Source organism: Rattus norvegicus, chromosome 1 (genome assembly GCF_036323735.1).
Source record: "Rattus norvegicus strain BN/NHsdMcwi chromosome 1, GRCr8, whole genome shotgun sequence".
Lineage (NCBI taxonomy): Eukaryota > Metazoa > Chordata > Mammalia > Rodentia > Muridae > Rattus > Rattus norvegicus.
The window spans coordinates 193,374,375-193,392,326 of record NC_086019.1 but is presented as its reverse complement, the minus strand read 5'-3'; the positions used below and the strand labels follow the sequence as shown (position 1 = coordinate 193,392,326).

General features: G+C 45.7%; 1 protein-coding gene and 1 long non-coding RNA gene across 9 annotated transcripts in view; one reads left to right on the top strand and one right to left on the bottom strand.

The window, feature by feature from the left end:
• Nucleotides 1-2,667: 2,667 nt before the first annotated feature.
• The window catches only part of Plpp4 (phospholipid phosphatase 4), a 129,479-nt gene continuing 114,194 nt past the window's right edge, over nt 2,668-17,952 (bottom strand). For 4 of the 8 annotated variants that reach the window (XM_039078528.2, XM_039078539.2, XM_063263429.1 and 1 more), the window contains 2 exons: nt 15,801-15,971; nt 3,300-5,710 (listed from right to left, as the gene is read on the bottom strand). In XM_039078528.2, the coding sequence (XP_038934456.1) occupies nt 5,502-5,710; nt 15,801-15,971 (380 nt within the window). In that variant the 3' untranslated portion in view covers nt 3,300-5,501. Of the gene's footprint in view, nt 3,226-3,299; nt 5,711-15,800; nt 15,972-17,952 lie in introns of those variants that run through there. The other 4 variants (XM_017589220.2, XM_063263435.1, NM_001191631.1 and 1 more) reach the window with 3 other exon arrangements.
• On the top strand, nt 5,710-17,114 carry LOC134485180 (uncharacterized). The gene is made up of 2 exons (XR_010063166.1): nt 5,710-9,949; nt 14,612-17,114. It is a non-coding gene; the product is annotated as an uncharacterized LOC134485180 (long non-coding RNA).

Sequence of the window (17,952 nt, the reverse complement as noted above, 5' to 3'; positions counted from 1 at the left end):
CAGGTAACTCTGGGAGGCAATGTCAGAGTGAGGCAGCTGCTGCTGTAGTTATTTCCCCTTAAGCTCAGAAGCCTTCAAGAGCAGCACCCTGCATCCTCCCCACAAGTCAACTCTGGTGTCTCTGACCTACCAAGTCTTCATCCTTTCCAGAGGCTGGGTGTCTACTGAGGGGAGCCAGCTGTATATGGACAAGGCACTGGGCGTCCACTACCGCAGACTCTATCAGTCTGGTGAACTTTGCAGAGCACAGTGTGTGTGATATGAGGCTGTGGTGGACAGAGCAGCCATCAGAGTCCAACCTCGCTTCTCTTAACGTCATCTCTGGGGCAGCATTTTTTCCAGTCCTTGCCTGCCTTGGCCAGGATGTTCACAGGCCTGGAAAAGGATAGAGAAACCTCCCCAAGGAGGACAGAAATGAAATAGGAGGATCGGAGGGACTCTGGAATTAGGGAAACATGCACATCCTCTCTACGGTGCTGCCTGTACTAAGACAGTCCAACGCTGTTCCAACATCTAAGACCAAGGCTGGTTGACCTGGGCCAGACTCCTGACTTTTGAGAACTCAGGAGATTTGGCAACACCAGGCTAGGCTTCCTGTTTGGCAAAGTCAACCTGGAGCTATAATGTCTAAGCCCCACTTCCCAGGTATGTGCTTACTGGTGTTCTGGTCTCCTTGGCTCCTGATATCCCCGGTCAACCTGTTTTCTGTATTCCTATCCCAGCCTCTCATGATGCCTAATCTGGAACTGCAACCTCTTATATGTGCTCTGAGCAGGTTACCTAGAAGAGGGCAAAGCTTATGGTTCCTAGCTTCCGGGGTGAACCCTGACTCACACCCTGATCCCCGCCCCCAGCCAGACTGAGCTCTAGTCACCCCTCCCCCAAGCCCTCCATGTTCGGAATGGGACAAGAGGCACAAGTGTCGCTCTCCAAGCCGCCTTATTTGTGCATCATGATGTAACAGTTCCTTCACCTTCCTGTGGAATTAAACATACGGGTCTAAAAAAATGCCTGCCTTCTGTGAGCTGGCTTAGACCATTAATTACCGTTCCTAAGGATCTGGCTGCATGCTTCATGCTATTACGTCCTTTGCAATTTTAATTACATTCTAATCAAAGCTTTTACATGGCCCATTTTAGGGCTTTCAGTTTAATTATCAGCATTAACAATATTCTGCTGTTGCTTTACAGAGCCCTTCTGGCCATTTATCTTTAAATGTTAAGTATTTATATAAACGGACACCTCGTGGTCCAGAATTTTAAGTGGCCATCCACTGAAGTATAATTACTCTCCCTCTTTCTCTCTGGCTGAAATTGCAGAGCCAGGTTAAAGCTAGGATCAAATCAGGCTCAAGGACTCAGTTTTTGAACAGTGTCACTTTTTCTTGCATTTGTATTCCTGCCTTTGGATCTGAAAATTTTAATTTCAATTCAGATATTAATTTTTTTAAGTTTCATGTGGATTTTCCCCCCTCTGGATTTAAAATTGTGTCTTATGAACTAGCACTTTTTGTTTCATTTTCTTTTTAAAATACATTCGTGTGCTATGTGAGTGAGTGTGTGTGTGTGTGTGTGTGTGTGTGTGTGAATTCCGTGGAGCATGAGTGCCAAGCAGAGGACAACTTGCAGGAGTTGGTTTTCTCCTTCAACCAAATAGGTCCTGGGGATCAAACCTGACCCGGCAGTGAGTGCCTTTACCCGCTGAGCTGTCTCACTGACCCTTACGTTCATTTTCAGGATTGTTTGTGAATGTGACTGCTGGGATGCTTTTTGAAATCTAAGCTTTGACCTGGGTGATAAGTTCATTTAGGCTTTCACCTGCCTCACCCCTACCATTTAGCAATCGTGTGGCTCTGTATCAAACCTACAGCCAGAGAGAACAGCTGGAGAGGGCCACGCTGGGGGCTGGGAACAGGTGGTACATGAGTGCCATGTACAGCGGGTCACAGAATCGTATTGTGATGCCTCTCCCTGGACTGCTGATCCCAAACCTGCTCAGCTGATGATTTAGACACACGAGTCTCTCAAAGTGCAGTCTGTCACATTAGCTGCCAGAATATGACATCAAAGACGTAGCACCTTGCACAGCAACCAAGCCCAGCAATCTGGAAATCTGGAGCAGAGTGAAGGGATTGCTCTCAGCTTTGAAAAGACCACACTGGCTGGGAACTCAGCCTGGAAAACATCAGTGTTAACCGGCTGTAGTCAACAACGAGAAGAGCCCCGTAGAGAGAGCAGCTCTTTTTCCTTTCCTCCTTCTCCCAGGGCCTGCAACCAGGTTACGTTGCCATCAAAGACCCCTTAGAACAGAGCTGTGCAACATGCAACTCTCAAAAGGGTAAGACACCTCACTGTCAGTTTGTATTTCCACTGTTCCCCTACTCGATCCCACAAGGGAAACCACAGAGCTGACTTACTCTCCTGAGAGACAGTTCACTTGGTCCTCTGTGCATTCGTTGCAAGGACAGAATTACATCTAGAAGTGGCTCCCCAACCTCCACTTCAAGGTGGTGACAGTTTTGCACCTAGAACCTGAGGCAACCTCCCCACACAGGCAGCCACTTGCTTCCAAGCCTAGAATGACCCAGTGACAGAGACTATTTTGGACCTCACCTCAAAACACATCACGACACCTGATAACTTTTGCTGATTGATGGCCAACACCAAGCCTTCTAGGTGGGACTTTATTATGTTTCACAACATGAACACAGGAGGGTGGGTGCTACAGCAAACACCTCAGGTAAAGGAATCACGGCATGAGCAAGCATGCCCACTCCGCCCTTGGATCCTCCTTCCTTATGCATGGGTCTCTCAGAGACTGGTCCTGGTGTCCCAACTTTACAAAGTCAAAGTGTTGAAAGGAGACATAGAGAGTGGCAAGAACGCCATCCACAAAACGGAAGCTGAGGGGACTTCGGAGTAACTGATGAGAGGATCACATGACAGGAAATCCGTTCTACTGTGTTATGACATCAGGGTAGAAGAATGAGCCAGGGGCTCAGCGTCCACTCTTCCTTAGACACCCGTCATACGGGGCCCTCGGTGATCCCCTCCAGGGGCAAGCTGGGTGCACTGTCGGCTGTAGGCCTCTCCTCCTTCTTCAGTGAGGTGGGCACTCGGAGGCTGACATACGGTTTGTGGCATGCTGTGTTGGCCAGAGGAGGGTAATGCTGTCTGTAGCAAATATAGGCAAAAATGAGGCCAATCACTCCTCCAACAAAAGAATCTAGTCAGGAGAGAGGAAGTGGGAAAATGGTTATTATTCCTTCGTGTGGTCAGCCCGGAGTTCCCATAAAGTTCTTTTTCCAGTTGCCCAAGATGCTGGATTGCTTTCAGTCTCTCCAACCCACCCCCCAACCCACTTTCCTGGAAGACCAAAGGGAAAAGAGCAAGCTGGAGGTGCAAATCATGGTGGTCTCTGCAAATTGCCATCATTTCTGGCATTTAAATGCTAAAACCCAAGGATCTAGACTAGTGAAACGGCTCAGCAGGCAAAACACCTCTTGAGAGGCCTGATGGCCTGAGTTCTATTCCCCAGCACCTACATAAAGACAGATGGAGAGAACAAATGTGTGCCTTGCCCCCTACACTCCCCCCACACATAATTTTTGAAAAATCAAGGACTTAACTCTACACCCCTCCAACACACACACTTCTTTAACTCATACCTGAGCATTGCATGAGGTCAGACTGGTATTCTAGATTTTTTCAGGGTAACTGAACTCTGGAAGAAGAACCCTAGCCATCTCTCTCACATCTGAACACCTCAGCGAGGCTGACATTTATTTTTCCTAGGCCAATCTTACCGGAGTCTTTTGATCTTTCTAGTGAGCCACGAAACCCTAACAGGTGTTCTGGTCACTGCCTCACCATAAGTGGTTTCTCTGGGATGAAATAAAACCTCAGAGGCCCGTGGTGAATAAACCTTTAACAGTCTTTGAGGTGTGGCAAACTCTTTAGAGGTCTGTGAAAAGGAGCCTGATCCCTCCAAAGAGCTGTGGGTATCTCCAAGATGAGGTGATGGTGGTGCAGAACAGATGAAGCAACACAACTCCCCTCAGGCAAAGATGGGCCTCAAACATGGCCCTCATCTACTCAATAGAGACACCATAAAGACGGCCTACCCAACAGCCCTCAGTGTGTGCAGTGCACACCCAAACTGTCTCTACAGATTGTTTCTGCCCAAACATACTGACACAGTGAAACCTCCCACAATAAAAGAAATCTGAAATTCAGGCCCAGTCACTGCCCTGCTCAGCTGTTACCCTCTCAGGGTTCCACCTACATTCTGGTTAGCTTGTGGAACTGTGCACACTACCTACAGGCCATTGGAAGCACCTCCATTTCCCCCAGCATTCCAGTTAAATTCCACTGCTGTGAATAGAACGGGCCAACATCTTGCTGCTCATAGCACACTTAACAAATACCATGACCGAAAGCAACTTAGGAGAGGGAAAAAAAGGTTTACTTCAGCTTATAGTTTCAGTTTATCATCACAGAAGGAACATGAAGCAGAAACATAGAGGATCATTGCTTGAAGACCTATTTTTGGCCATCTCTTTTTATACAACCCAGATTATCTGCCTAGGGAATGGTGTCACCCAGAGTGGGCTAGGGTCTTCTACCTCAATTAACAATCAAGATATTCCCTACATGTACATGAATATAGGTCAATATGATCTGGGACATGCTTTAATTGCAGGCACCCTTTCAGGTGACTCGGCTATATTTAGTTGACAGATAAAACAGACTAGGATACTATTACCCTAAGTCTGTAGCCTATACTGGTCTAGGGGCCATGTAAACCCTGACAGTTTCATTCTATACTTGGTAACCATGTGACTTTCTGAGGTCCTGGCCTTCAGAATGCAACAGGCCTGTGAGATAAAGGCTATGTCCACTTTGGGTCAGACAAGGAATAACTGCTTCCACACTTCTCGGGAAGCCAGACACTGTAGTCACCTCAGCTTAAGTCAAGCTAATTACCTCTTACTTACTAAAAGACCATATTGAGTTGTTGTCAAAGCCTTGTATCTTTCCAGAAAATGAACCTCTTCATGTAGCTGTGTGAGTTTGTGTGCTACCAGCCATTGCTGGTCTTCTTAAGCATCTAGACTCTACCTTGATCTATCAGAATATAAAAATTATTTTCCCATTTTTAAAATGTATTTAGTACAGAAATGTACATGTGCGCATGTGTATATGTGCACGCCACAGTTACTGTGTGTTAGAGAACAACTTTCAGAAGTAGGTTTTCTCCTTTCCACTATGTAGGATCTGAGGATCAAACTGAGGTCATCAGGCTTGGCAGCAAGCGCCTTCATCTGCTGAGCTAGTGCATCTCCTGACCCTATCAAAAATTTTAAGGATGGGCACAAAAATCACTATCCTCTATAGAGCCAACCACTGCTACTATCAATATTTATAGTAGGCTAGTAGGCAAACACAGTCTTCTGAAACATATACTTTTAAGTTCTTCCAAATAAATTAGTACATGGAATTTTATTGATCTATAATATGAAATATGAAAAACACCAAGCATGAGAGTGCTTGTATTCTAGAAATTTCTAAGACAAAGCATGGACGTCGAGGGCATGTGGTGATTAGCTGCTGTTCTGATGATCCGAGTATGGAGTCCGGACACAGCAGCTGGTGAACTTCCTTCACGTGCAAGGATGGCACTGCTCTTCTGCTCACTGTGACTGCCACTGCTGCCAAAGAACCGAGAAGGCCCTGTGTCACTCAGAGCTGCTACTGTGCCTCTGCCACCTACTCCAGCCATGTCTCCTCCACTCACAATCTCTACCTGTACCTGCTTCTTTCTTGGCTGCGTAGAAGCAGTTTCCATCCTGCGCTCAGAAGAGGATCCTTCTCATTCCTCTCCTGTTCAATTCCTTTCCATAGTTCAACACCTAACTCATTATCCTTGTACAATGAAGCCTAGGTACACACCCTAGCTTCCCCTCCCCACTCCCGGGCTCACCATTTGAGTGCTGAATAATGGTAAACTTTTCCATGGTAGATGGCTAACACTAGTCTCAGAACTCTATGGGGACAAGGGCTGTGTGTGTCTTGTGCATTGCTGACCCCTCAATACTTGGCCAGCCTCTTGCTGCTCAGAGTAGAATTAAGATTGTTGACGGAGGTGAATGCACAGTCAGGTTAGATCGGACTGTTGCTCTGTGTATCCTTAGGTGAGTGAGCCCCTGGACCCTGTGGTCCTCTGTCACCCTGTTGGTTATAGCTGAGTAAGGAAAGCACATGGCCCTAAAGAGTTTTTGTTGGCCTCCTGAGTGTGAAAGAATAACTTAAAAACAAGTGATTCTAAGTGGACAATGCAAGATGCTGAGGAATGGTCACTGCTTCAGATGCACTACAAATGAACGGAGTGGGGCTTCCTGCAGTCTGATGTAAAGGCCAGCAACACATACAAGGGTCTGTTTGTCTCCGGTGAACAGCTGTCAAGATGTAAAGTGGTGGACTGAGAGATGCTAGTGGAACTAAGCAGTGGGTGTCAGGGACTAGCCGGTCCCCATCCACGCCCAGGGCCTAGTAGGTGCACTTGGACATGGCTATACACTTATTCACTACTCTCACCCTGATTCAAGGATATCCCTGAGGTAGAATCTCTGAAATACTGCAGCCCCTGCCAGGATGAGTCACTTCACCTTCCTGAGCCTTGGCTTCCTTATCTCAGATGGAGATGAAGTCCCAGTATTCTCCTCATTGACCGTGACAATAATTTCTGCTACAATTGCTAAAGTCGACGCCACAGGGACCTAAAAGCAGCTATCCCCACCCTGCTCTTCTCATATCTTATTCCAGTACTTCTGAGGGGTTCCTTGATTCTTCACCATCTTTCTTCCTACCCAGTGAGCCAACAGTTATTTGTAACCTTAGGAACACAGCCATGTTTTTATAGCACTTTATTTTACTTTTAAATGAAGTATTTTTTAACAAAAGATTAAGAGTGTGTGTGTGTGTGTGTGTGTGTGTGTGTGTGTGTGTGTGTGTGTGTGAAAGAGGGAAAATTGCAGGATTTGTTTCTTTCCTTCCATCATGTGTGTCCTAGAGAACAAACTTAACTGTCAGACTTGGCACCAGGAGCCTTTACCCACTGAGCCATCTCTCCAGCCCTTTGTAACATTTTAAATAAACTTGGAAAACATGTGTCACCCAAGAACCTATAAAGCAGTGTATACTATGAATTCTTGAACAGGGCTTCAAGGCACAGGTAGCATTGTGGAATGAAGCAGCAGCTCGAATGAAGTGTTTCCTCATATAATCTCTGAATAACAGTCCATAAAATGTTAGAAACTTAAGGCACTGAGCTATTACATCACTTTATTATCTTGTCCAAGCTCAGGGAACATTCCCACCGGGTGTTATTTTTATGAGCATCTAAAATAAACCACAAAACCTTACCTGCATTTGAGCCATTGACTATCAAACGGACCAAAGAGCTAAGTCTACAAATGACAGCGTCTGGCTCCTCTATGGCCCAGCATCTCAAGAGAAGGGTCATTGACTGAAGCCATCTAGCAATTCCAGGTATACGCTTCCTGGGCTCACTGATGTAGCAGCATGTAAGGAACTGGTGATGCCAAGCTAGTTCCTATTGGATGGAGCAAGTGAGAGGCCTGAGGGTATGGGAAACAGCAGAGGCAAGGTGGAGTCTTCTCTAAGCCACAGTCCCTCAGAGATGTGTTTATTACCAAGGTGTGAACAAAAAAATATCTTCCTTTCTGGGGAGCTTGTCATCAAGGGCTCAAGTAACTACTGCTGTTTTAATTAACTCACACTCACAACCTGTTGACAGATACCAGGCAAGGAACATTCGGGTCTTCGCTGGAAGAAAAAGCCTCTTAGGACTGACTTTCCCCCAGGTATGGTAGCATGCTCCTGAAAGACTCAAAAAGGAGATGAATGGCTCTCCATGTCCCTGGCACCCACATGCTGTTGTCTCCTTAATTAGCATTGATGTCAATCTTTCAACATGTATGTTTATTTATGTGTATCAGGTGTTAGGCGTTGGAGTCAGATTTCTGACCTCAGGCCTAATGAAGCATAGGAGAGCCTGCCACCCAGAGTTTACAGCCCTAGGGGTCAAGACACAGACTGTGGAATGAAGGCTTAGCAGTAAGCTGCAGCTGTGATAAGCACCATGAATGATGCTGGGGGGCCTGAGAGCTGGTTCAGCAGTGTGGCCTGGGCTAACTTGGAACACAGAGTTATGCTGAGGGTATGACCCAAAGATTGAGACCTAAGAATGAGCGAACATTATCTAGGGGAAGTAGGAGCAAGATGGGTACCTGCGGTTTTCTAGGAAGAAGGAAGGAAATGCATATAGCTGCCAAAAGTGGAATAAAGGGACTTGTCAGACTGAGAAATGTATGGTGGGGTTGCCTTAGTTAGGGTTTTACTGCTGTGAACAGACACCATGACCAAGGCAACTCTTCTAAGGACAACATTTAATTGGGTCAGGCTTACAGGATCAGGGGTTCAGTCCGTTATCATCAAAGGAGGAACATGGCAGCATCCAGGCAGGCCTGGTGCAGGAGGAGCTGAGAGTTCTACATCTTCATCTGAAGGCTGCTAGCAGAATCCTGACTGCCAGGCAGCTAGGATGAGGGTCTTGAAACCCACACCCACAGTGACACAGCTACTCCAAAAAGGTCACACCTACTCAAACAGGGCCACAGCTTCTAATAGTGCCACTCCTTGGGCCAAGCATATACAAACCATCACAGGGGGCCATCTAATAAAAGGTTTATAGGACATAAGATCACCCACCTGGAGGGCACGAAGAACATTTCTCACAGCTCCAGTGAGCCCTCAGCATTAACCACAGTCCCACTTCTCCTCTAGGGTATCATCTGTGCCTCATGCTTTCCATCCTGCTTGGTACCAATTTCCAAGTCTGTCTGCCCAGTAGATGCATCTAGGCTCATAGGCAGCAAGCTCAGGTCTATTGCCTAAAAACTCAATAGTTTCTAATTTGTAAATGTTTGGCAAACAGATACACTGAACAACATCTACAAAACACACTTAACTGTCAACACCACCAGTCACAAATGGCCATAATTCCATGGTACCTAAAACAGGCAAAGCCCAAGATAGAAAGTCTATTTGTTGCCAAGAGCAGAGGAGGGTGACTGCTAGTATGTTTATGATGGCTGCACTATTCTGAATATGCAGACAGAACCCACTGCACTGTGCACTTCAAAGGGGAGAGCTTTACAGTGCTAAGTCAGAGCTCAATTGAACTTTTCTCTATAAAAGCAGAGGGAGGAAACCAACACCAGATGGCTTCCAATGGGACCAGAAACTGTGACTTTGAATCCAGCAACCTGAGAACTGAACTGTTGTGCCTTTAAAATGCACTCAAACTAATCCTCATCTTGTGAGGTCAAAGGACAGGAAATTGCCTCACCAGGTCCTCCACAACCGATATGCTGAGCTATGTTGACCTGCTTCAATACAATAACAGTATGGTCAAAGACTTCCTAACATCTATTGGTAGGTTCCCAGGAAGAACACATCCATTCCTGTCACCTTGACAATATCCAACATCAGTGAGTTCACTTGACTTTGGAGCTTGTAAGCTTTGGGCTTCATGACCCAAGACAGTAGGGCAAAATCCAACTCTGGAAAATGAAACTATTGCATCTAACCTTTTTGAATGTTTGGTTTATTATTATTATTATTATTATTATTATTATTATTATTATTATTAATTATTATTATTTCTGGTGTTTCTCTAACTAGTAAGATTTCTGTTTTTGCAACTGAGTTTTTAGAAAAGAATATATATGAGACCAACCTACCCAGTAAACTGTAGGCTGGAGGCATGGAGGCCACACTGCTTTACTGAGCCCACAGGCAGAAGGAGGCGTGACTGAATGAATATCTAAGATGCAAAAACAATTTTGAAGATCTACTTTTAAGAGGTAAGAGCTTACAGAAAGTGTGGTTTATTATATTGAAAGGAGTCAGATGAGTTCAGAGAAACCCAGAGCATCTGTGTCACCCTGCCATATCCCAGAAATATTGGCTTTTGATCCTTGGGGTCCAGTCAATCTAAGTGAGTGATAGAAGCCACCATTATCCATACAGGAAGTGCTTCTTGCACAGACAGTGTAAGGTATGAAGCCACTGCTCGGAATGCTATCATACAAGAGGAAGCAGGCTAAGTAAATGATGTCCTGGCTATGTAGTCTAACATAAACCCCCTCCCTGCAGTGGGCAGGGTAATGGCAGGGGGCCACCGTGGAGTGGTCTCATTCTTTTGAAGCCCACAACTCCTGGACCCAATAACAACTCTCCTGTCTCATCTGGGCTCCTAGATGCTTCCCACTTGTCCTTTTTCTTCCCCTTGAGTGTGCTAAGATGAACCTGTGTCTCATGCACTACTGGGGCATTTCCTTCAGTCTCTAGACAACTTTCCCTCTTGCCTGATAACAGCAGAGGATGTTACCAATGCAAAGGATAAATATGGCTTGTAAAAGAGGAGCATATGTTAAGCCAATGTACATGTTTGTCTACCCAATACTGAAGAGGCTGAGGCAGGAGGATCTTGAGTTTGAGGCGATTCTGGACTATAAAATGGAGTTCTATGGCAGCCTGAGCTCACAGGCTGGTTAAAAAAAAAAAAAAAAAAAAAAAAAAAAGGCAAAACAGGAAACGAAGGAGCAAGTTAGTCAAAATCATTAGGTTATTTAGCATATATTCATTGAGGTGACCCAATTTCTCTCAAATTCCTAATCTTTATAGCACTGTGAAGGATTCTTTGGAAGTTGGATCTTAAGGCTCTGCCATGGCCGTGGAATCAAAGATGGCCTTGAATTTCTCATCTTCCTGCTGCTGCCTCCTGAATACTGGGGTTAGATGTGTGCCAGTTTTTATGCAGTACTGAAGCTAGCACCCAGGGCCCCATGGGTGATATAGGTAACCACACTACCAACTAGCTCTATTTGCAGCAGGAAGCGAGTTCTTCCTCGAAGTAACTAATGAGGTCATTGGGGTGGATCCTAACCCAGTATGACCAGTATCCTTATAAAGAGTGGACGGTTGGGGTAGAGAAAGTCAGAGGGAGTTGATGGGAAGAGGTGCGGGAAGAATGTCCCGGGGGACAGAGGCAGAGCCTGAACTCGGCTTTCCACAGGCCAAGGAACAATTTGGGTATGAGAGACTGGCAGAGACAAGAAAGTTCTATAGGTTTCTGAAAAAGCTGTCTTGATGGCCCCTAGCCCAGCCTCCAGAATAGCAAGACAATATACTGCTGTCATTCTAAACATCTGGTATTCAGATGTTTATTCCAGCAAGTCTAGGAAGCTCCATGAGTATCAGTACATAGCATGTGCTATAAGAGCATCCCTGCCTATGTAGGATGGGTCAACCAGTGACACAGATCTGTTCATTTACATAGCATGCACCGCTGCCTTCACAGAAATGATTCATTTACATAAGGCCTGTAGGCAGTATTCACAGAGTTTGTCTTCTTCCTTTGTTCTAGGGATAGGAACAGACAACAGTCAGTACGCACTAAATTAGTTGTTACAAGTAGCAAATGAGTTAGTGTGGAGGGCGGGATATGACTGATGTGATGAATTGAAATGAAATTGCCAAGTCTGCACCAATGTGATGTGTGGAACCAGGCTGGAGGAGGGCAAAGGACCACTGCATGCCCACATCAAGGAGAAAAACATGGCAGGCACATGAGAAGCCAGGGTAAAGGCCGGTTAGTGAGATGGGCCTGGAGTGTTCAAGGAAAATCAAGAAGCCACCTGAGCAGGCAGGTCTGAAGGGTGGCATCTTGCAGGTCACTGCAGGGTGTGGGCTATGATGCTGAAGGGGTAGAGAGAGCATCGATGGGGGATTCCTGCAGGAACTCATGGACAAGCCCCACAGGGTCACTGAAGGCTCGCTGGCTATAGCAAAGGGACAAAGTAAAACAGCCCGGAGCATTGCAGCATGGGGGGGAGGAACTGAATTCTAGAAATACATTGAACATAAAAGTTTACAGAAAACCTCAGGAAGCCGAGAAGAGAAGCAATCCAGGAGTAAAGTGAAACAAAATGTCCATGGATGTCCAGAGCAAACAACGATTTTCCTCAGGGAAACTGGGCAAAAGTTCTGCCTGTCTGGTGGGCTCTGCATGGGGGGGAGGGGCACCATGGGGCTTCAGACTGTTCCCACTCTCCTGAGCACCAACATGGACACAGTGCTTATCATGGGTAGCTGGGCTCTGAGGTCCCTAAAGAGCATGGAATGCTGTGAGCTCAGCCGTGCCACAGGTAGCTGATGGAGGGGAGATACGTTCTTTTAGGATGGAGTATTCTTAACAGAGAACAGCAGGGCCATGGTTTGTTTGGCCTAGAGCTGGTAGGTGTCTGGTGGGAACAACCGTACACTTCTAAAAACCCCTTTAATGTCCCTTATTTAGAAAACCAAAGGATTGCTTCTGATAGCCTAAGAGAGGTCTGGTGGTGTGTGTGTGTGTGTGTGTGTGTGTGTGTGTGTGTGTGTGTGCCCTTGAATGGGTCTGTATGTGTATATGCTAGTGTGTGTATACCCATGCATGTGCCTACGCATGTGTGTGAGTGTTTTTGTGTGTACGTGCACTTGCATGGTGTCTGTATGTGTATACCCTTGCATATGCCTGGTGTGTATGCCCTTGCATGTGCCTGTGTGTGCGCATGTGTGTCTGAGTGTGCATGAGTGCTAATTCACCAAGGGTGGAGCAAAGCACATGTCATTTCCAGCCCTGGCTATGGCTCTTCCCTGGCCAGGAACCACAAATGCCCAAGAGTGAGAAGAGGCAGAAGCTGGCTTGTGGCAGGCTCTGTCCTGGTCTGCATCAGTTTTCCCAGAATGGGGATTCTACAGATTCTGAGTTCAAATGCTTTGTGTTCATGGTTAATCACAAAGGTGAGCCCTGTTGCCAGGCATGGGGCTTTGCCCTGGCATGGCATGTGAATCTCTCTGGCTTCCAAAAGAGCTGGAAGGCAGCCTAGCACAAAGACAAAGGGAGCATCAGTCACACGGAGTTTTAGAATTGATCCAGCTAGCTCTTTCTGGGGAAGTTTCTCTGAATATTTTATGTGTAGCCTCATCTATGCCCCCATATTCCCCTCATATAGTAAAAAAGCAAACTTGTCTACTTAGGGTGGCCTAGGGAGGTAGAAATAACAAAAAAACAACCATGAAAACTAATAGAGCATGCCATGTGAAATTATGGGATATTGATTAGACATGAATATGTAATGAGGTAATCTGTCGTATTGCCATACAGACATCATTGCTCAAATCACACTGAAATGGAGTCATACCATCCCATAATAGTAATGTTGCTAACTAACATTAATAATAGGAAGGATGTAGAATTTGCTGATGCCTATTGGGGTTCCATATAGATTTTCACCTTGATTGATAGTCCCCGCCAATGGTCAGTGGGCAGCTCAGTTCACCACAGAGAAAAAACAACAATTTGTCTTAATCAAGCATGCTGCCTCTAACATCCACCTACTGGCCTGGCTGCTATGTGTTTGTCAAGCTGAAAGCCTTAGAGACCTCCTCCATGTCTCTGCAAACAACTGAGGATCGAATAAACACCGTTTCTCATTCTTTCCTCATAGCTATGTAATTCAGCCACAGAGAAAATGACAACAAGTCAAGCTAGCATCAGAGAGGGTTGAAAAAGTTCACACTTCGCCTCTTGGTTTGCCCATACAATATCATTAAACAAAGATGAAGGGAGGGGTGGAACATAAATTCTGAACCTCTTTTTTTTTTTCTTTTTTAATTTTGGGATGGGTTCTCACACATCTCAGGATGAACGTACACTCGCTGTGTAGCCAACCAAGGCTGACCTTGAATCTCTGGTCGTCCTGCCTCCACCTCCCTAGTGCTAGAACCCTAAGTGTGCACCTCCACACGCAATTGGTGCGGTGCTGTGGGTGGGACCCGGTACTTCATGCATGGTACGCAGGCATTCTTCCCATGAGCTCCTCTGGCCCCTTGAAGCTCTTCATTGCTGCCCAAATCCAAGAAGGCCAAGTAAGAGTGGCAAGTCAGTATTGCTTACTTACGAACAGATCGTGTGGCAAAGATACATCTGCCACCCAGTCAGCTGTTTAGGAAATGCCATGCATCCTTTCTCAGGGACAGTGAACGAGGCAGTGGGGGATACTGATGAGCACAGTGCATTTGTGTTTACCAATGACATCTGGGTTCATTTTTGTGCTCAGTCTATCACAGTGCTTTGTGAAATATTCAGGTATTATTATTCTATAGCAAAAGAGGAAACTGTAGTTCCCTGGGTAACAGGAGACATAATTCACTCAAGGCCATTTGTCCTGTACTGTTCTTGCCGGGAAATGACCTAACCCCTTCACCCCGTAGGCACAAAGGAGGCAGAAAAAACACTACTAAAGCCTGCAGGGAAGACACACCCCTGCTGCTGTTGACTCAGGGACTCAGCCCCCTCTTTTCTTCTTACAATGTGGTTTTTCATGACACCAAGAACTTGGCTCAAGTCAGTGGTAAAGATAAAGAAGAAGGGCTGAAGCTACAGTTCAGTCAGTGTTCCTTTCTTTTCCTCCTCTATTCAGGGTGCACTGGAGGACCAGGCGTCCCCACCTAAACTGTGATTCAGTATCTCCTCCACACGCCCTGCTTCATCTAACGCCAAAATGCCATTTCTGATACCTGACTCCAAAGACATGAGCTTCGGGAGGGCTGGGAGTAGGCCAGAAGCTGGGAGGGAGCAGAAGAAACTAGCTCTTTCCTGGTGACTTTCAGAAGTGACCAGAAAGAACAGGCTTGCTTGTCAGCCATGCAGACCTCTGGGCACCATACCAGACGCTATCCTACACCAAGATAGAAGTCCAGGACGAAAGGGATATGGGTGAGGCTGATTAAAGTGGTACAAGGATACCTTTGTGAGAAGCACCTCCCACTGATCCTGCTGTCCCTGGAAGCTGCACCTACTCTGGCTGTCACTTCTGTCTCTACTCCCTGTCTACTCCCGCAGGCAGTGATTCTCTTCCAGGCCAACTGTGAGCTGTAGTTTATTGGCAGAGGCTCGGTAAGGTCAGTCACATGCCAGGAACAAACCTCTCACTTGTTTGGGATTTGGGTTTTAAGGACTTTCCTAGGACTGATACACAGAAGCAAGATTTACCCTTGCTTTGAGACAGTAAGTTTCAGGAGTGCCTTGCAGTAAAGACAAGGTTTGTCCCAGCATTGCAAACCTCAGCACAGCTGTGTTAGCTGTTAAGTCCTACCTCAGGCTTAAGACAAAGTCAAGCCTTACTCCGCCTTGAGGCAGAAGGAAGCCTTACCCAAGCTTTGAGATAGAGGTAAGCCTTACTCCAGCCTTGTAGTGGCCACTGAGAATTTTAATGAAGTTGGGTCCCTGGGCTGTACATACCCTTTGGTAGTGAGAAACATGTCCTTGGGGACTAGATTTGCAATGGGAAAGGAGCCAAAACCAACTTGGCACTGAGACTGAAGACTGATCCAGCAGAGAAATCACATTTGGGTCTGAGGCCAGAGCAACTACAATGAAGACCTGACATTCTGGGAGGACTTGAGCGCTCTTCTTGAGAACATGAGAAGAAAGAACTTCTCAGCAGGGGAAAGATGAATACAAGGACACACTTGAACAGACCTGTGTTTTATAACCATATCTCATCCGGCTTCTGACAGCGGGGACTCAGTTCTTCCAATTCAATGAATGCCCAACATTCATCCCTGGAAGAAGGGACAGGACACTGTGAGGACTGATCAGAGACTCACCTTGCCAGTGATGCTTGTAGTCACACATGCGGGACAGGGCGATCATCATGGCACAGTACAAGGGCAATATGGCTGCACAGAGCCGCCAGCTCTTCCCCCGCCCACTCTCCGTGAAGCAGTGCAACTTGCCAGCCAGGTAGAATGTTGTGAAACCGAGGCCCGAGAAGGCAACTGCCAAAGAGAAAAAGCAGACATTACCCTAGCGGGTGAGGAGCAGTGGGGACTTGGTGAATCTCAGACTTCCTGTCTGCCATCTTTATGCCCCAAGGCCAAGGCAAGAGAAACCAGGTACCTTGTAGGAAATCTGTTCTGCCACAGCTATTCTAGAATAAACATGCAACCATGAGAATGACCTTCCAGGTGTGCTTGTGCCCAAAGCCTATTCTGTGTCATTATCCTCACTCACATGTTCAACAAAGGGTTAATGATGTGTTTGTGATGGGTGATCTTGGTTGTCAACTTGACATACCTGAGACAAATGAAACCTCAGTTAAGAAACTCCCTTCATCAGATTGACCCATGGACATATCTATAGAGCAATTTCTTGAGTGCTAATTGAGGGGAAAGAGCCCAGCCCACTGTGGGCAGTATCATCCCTAGGCATGGGAGCCTGGGCTGTTTAAGAAAGGTAGCTGAACATGAACCAGGAAGCAAGCCAATAATCAGGTTCCTGCTTCAAACTCCCTGGCTTCCCTCCATGATAGACTGTAACCTATAAGATATGAAATATAACTTTTTATCCCCCAAGTTGCCTTTTATTTTCAGAGTGAGTTATCATAGCATGGAAAAGCTAGCTAGGACAGCTATCTAATATATGCTAGGCAGACACATGTTAAATGGGAGAAGAAAAAGATATGCAGGACACCATCTCTGCTCTCACTGGGCTTGGGGGCTGATGGAAGAATATGGCCGTTCTGCGAGACTATGTTAAATATATATTACATGCAGTAAGAAAAAAGTGCACCCAGGTAAAAAGTCAGGAAGATGTTTGCTTACATTAGAAGGGTCAGGATGAGTGAGATGACTGGGATAATTTCTGCGTTTTGTTAGAGATAAATCATGAAACAGCAGCATTTGCTGACCTCAGCAAATACCAAAAAGGAGTGGACTTGATGGAGAAGCCACTCATGGCAAACACCTTAAATTAATTTTAAATTATAAAATTACTGTATTTTAGAAATGCATAGACTTAAAACCACGGAGTTTGGATATAGTATACGTAAACTGACAGGCTTTCATCCTTCTATTTATGGCTATATGAATGGATCTGGAAGGCACTCTAGTATGTGAAATAAATGTGCCCAAGAAAGACAATTCTAGTCTTGTTTCTGTTGTTGTGATGAACATCCTGAGAAAAAGCAACTTAGGGAACAAAGGGTTTGTTTACTTATAGTTCCAAGTTACACGTCCATTATTGTAGGGAAATCAAGGCAGGAGAGTAAAACATCAGATGCATAGCCAAAAGTAGAGAGAATAAGTGCAATGCATGGAAACTTGCTTTCTTACTCTCAGATAGCTTTCTCCTTTCCTCCTTTCGTATACTGTCCATGATGTCTAGGGAATGGTGCTGCCCACAAGGAGCTAGATCTTTCATAATTTACCAATTAAGATAACCTTGCACTTACATACACATAGGTCAACCTATCCTATGAAATTCCTCACTAAGAATTTCTTTTCTAGTGATTCTAAATTCTATCAAATCAACACTTAAAGCTAGTAACCACACAGAAAAACGTCATATATTTTTGCTCACTTTGATCTCACAGCAGAGTAAAACAGTGGTCATTAGTGTCAAGAATGGAGAGAGTTTGGGTAAAAGGCATCAAAAGAGTTTATTAGGAAGGCTTTGTTCTAATGCTCTATTGGTATCCAGGTCCTATTGCCAGACAGTCTAACTGTAGTGGCCTGGCATGGTCCCTGCATTAGATGTGTGTGTTCCTGGGTGCAGCCCTGTGTGCCATATCTGAACTTCCCTGTGGTTATAATGGCTGCCATGACTGAGTTCAGAGGCTTTCCTTAAGGCCAGCTACTATAGCTGGTCATCTTCTCCAGAAGACAGACTTACAAACCTTTGTCTTGATTGGAAGATACTTCTAAAGATGAAAGTTCCTACAAACTCAGCCCACACGGAGACTTTGGAAGAACAGCTCTG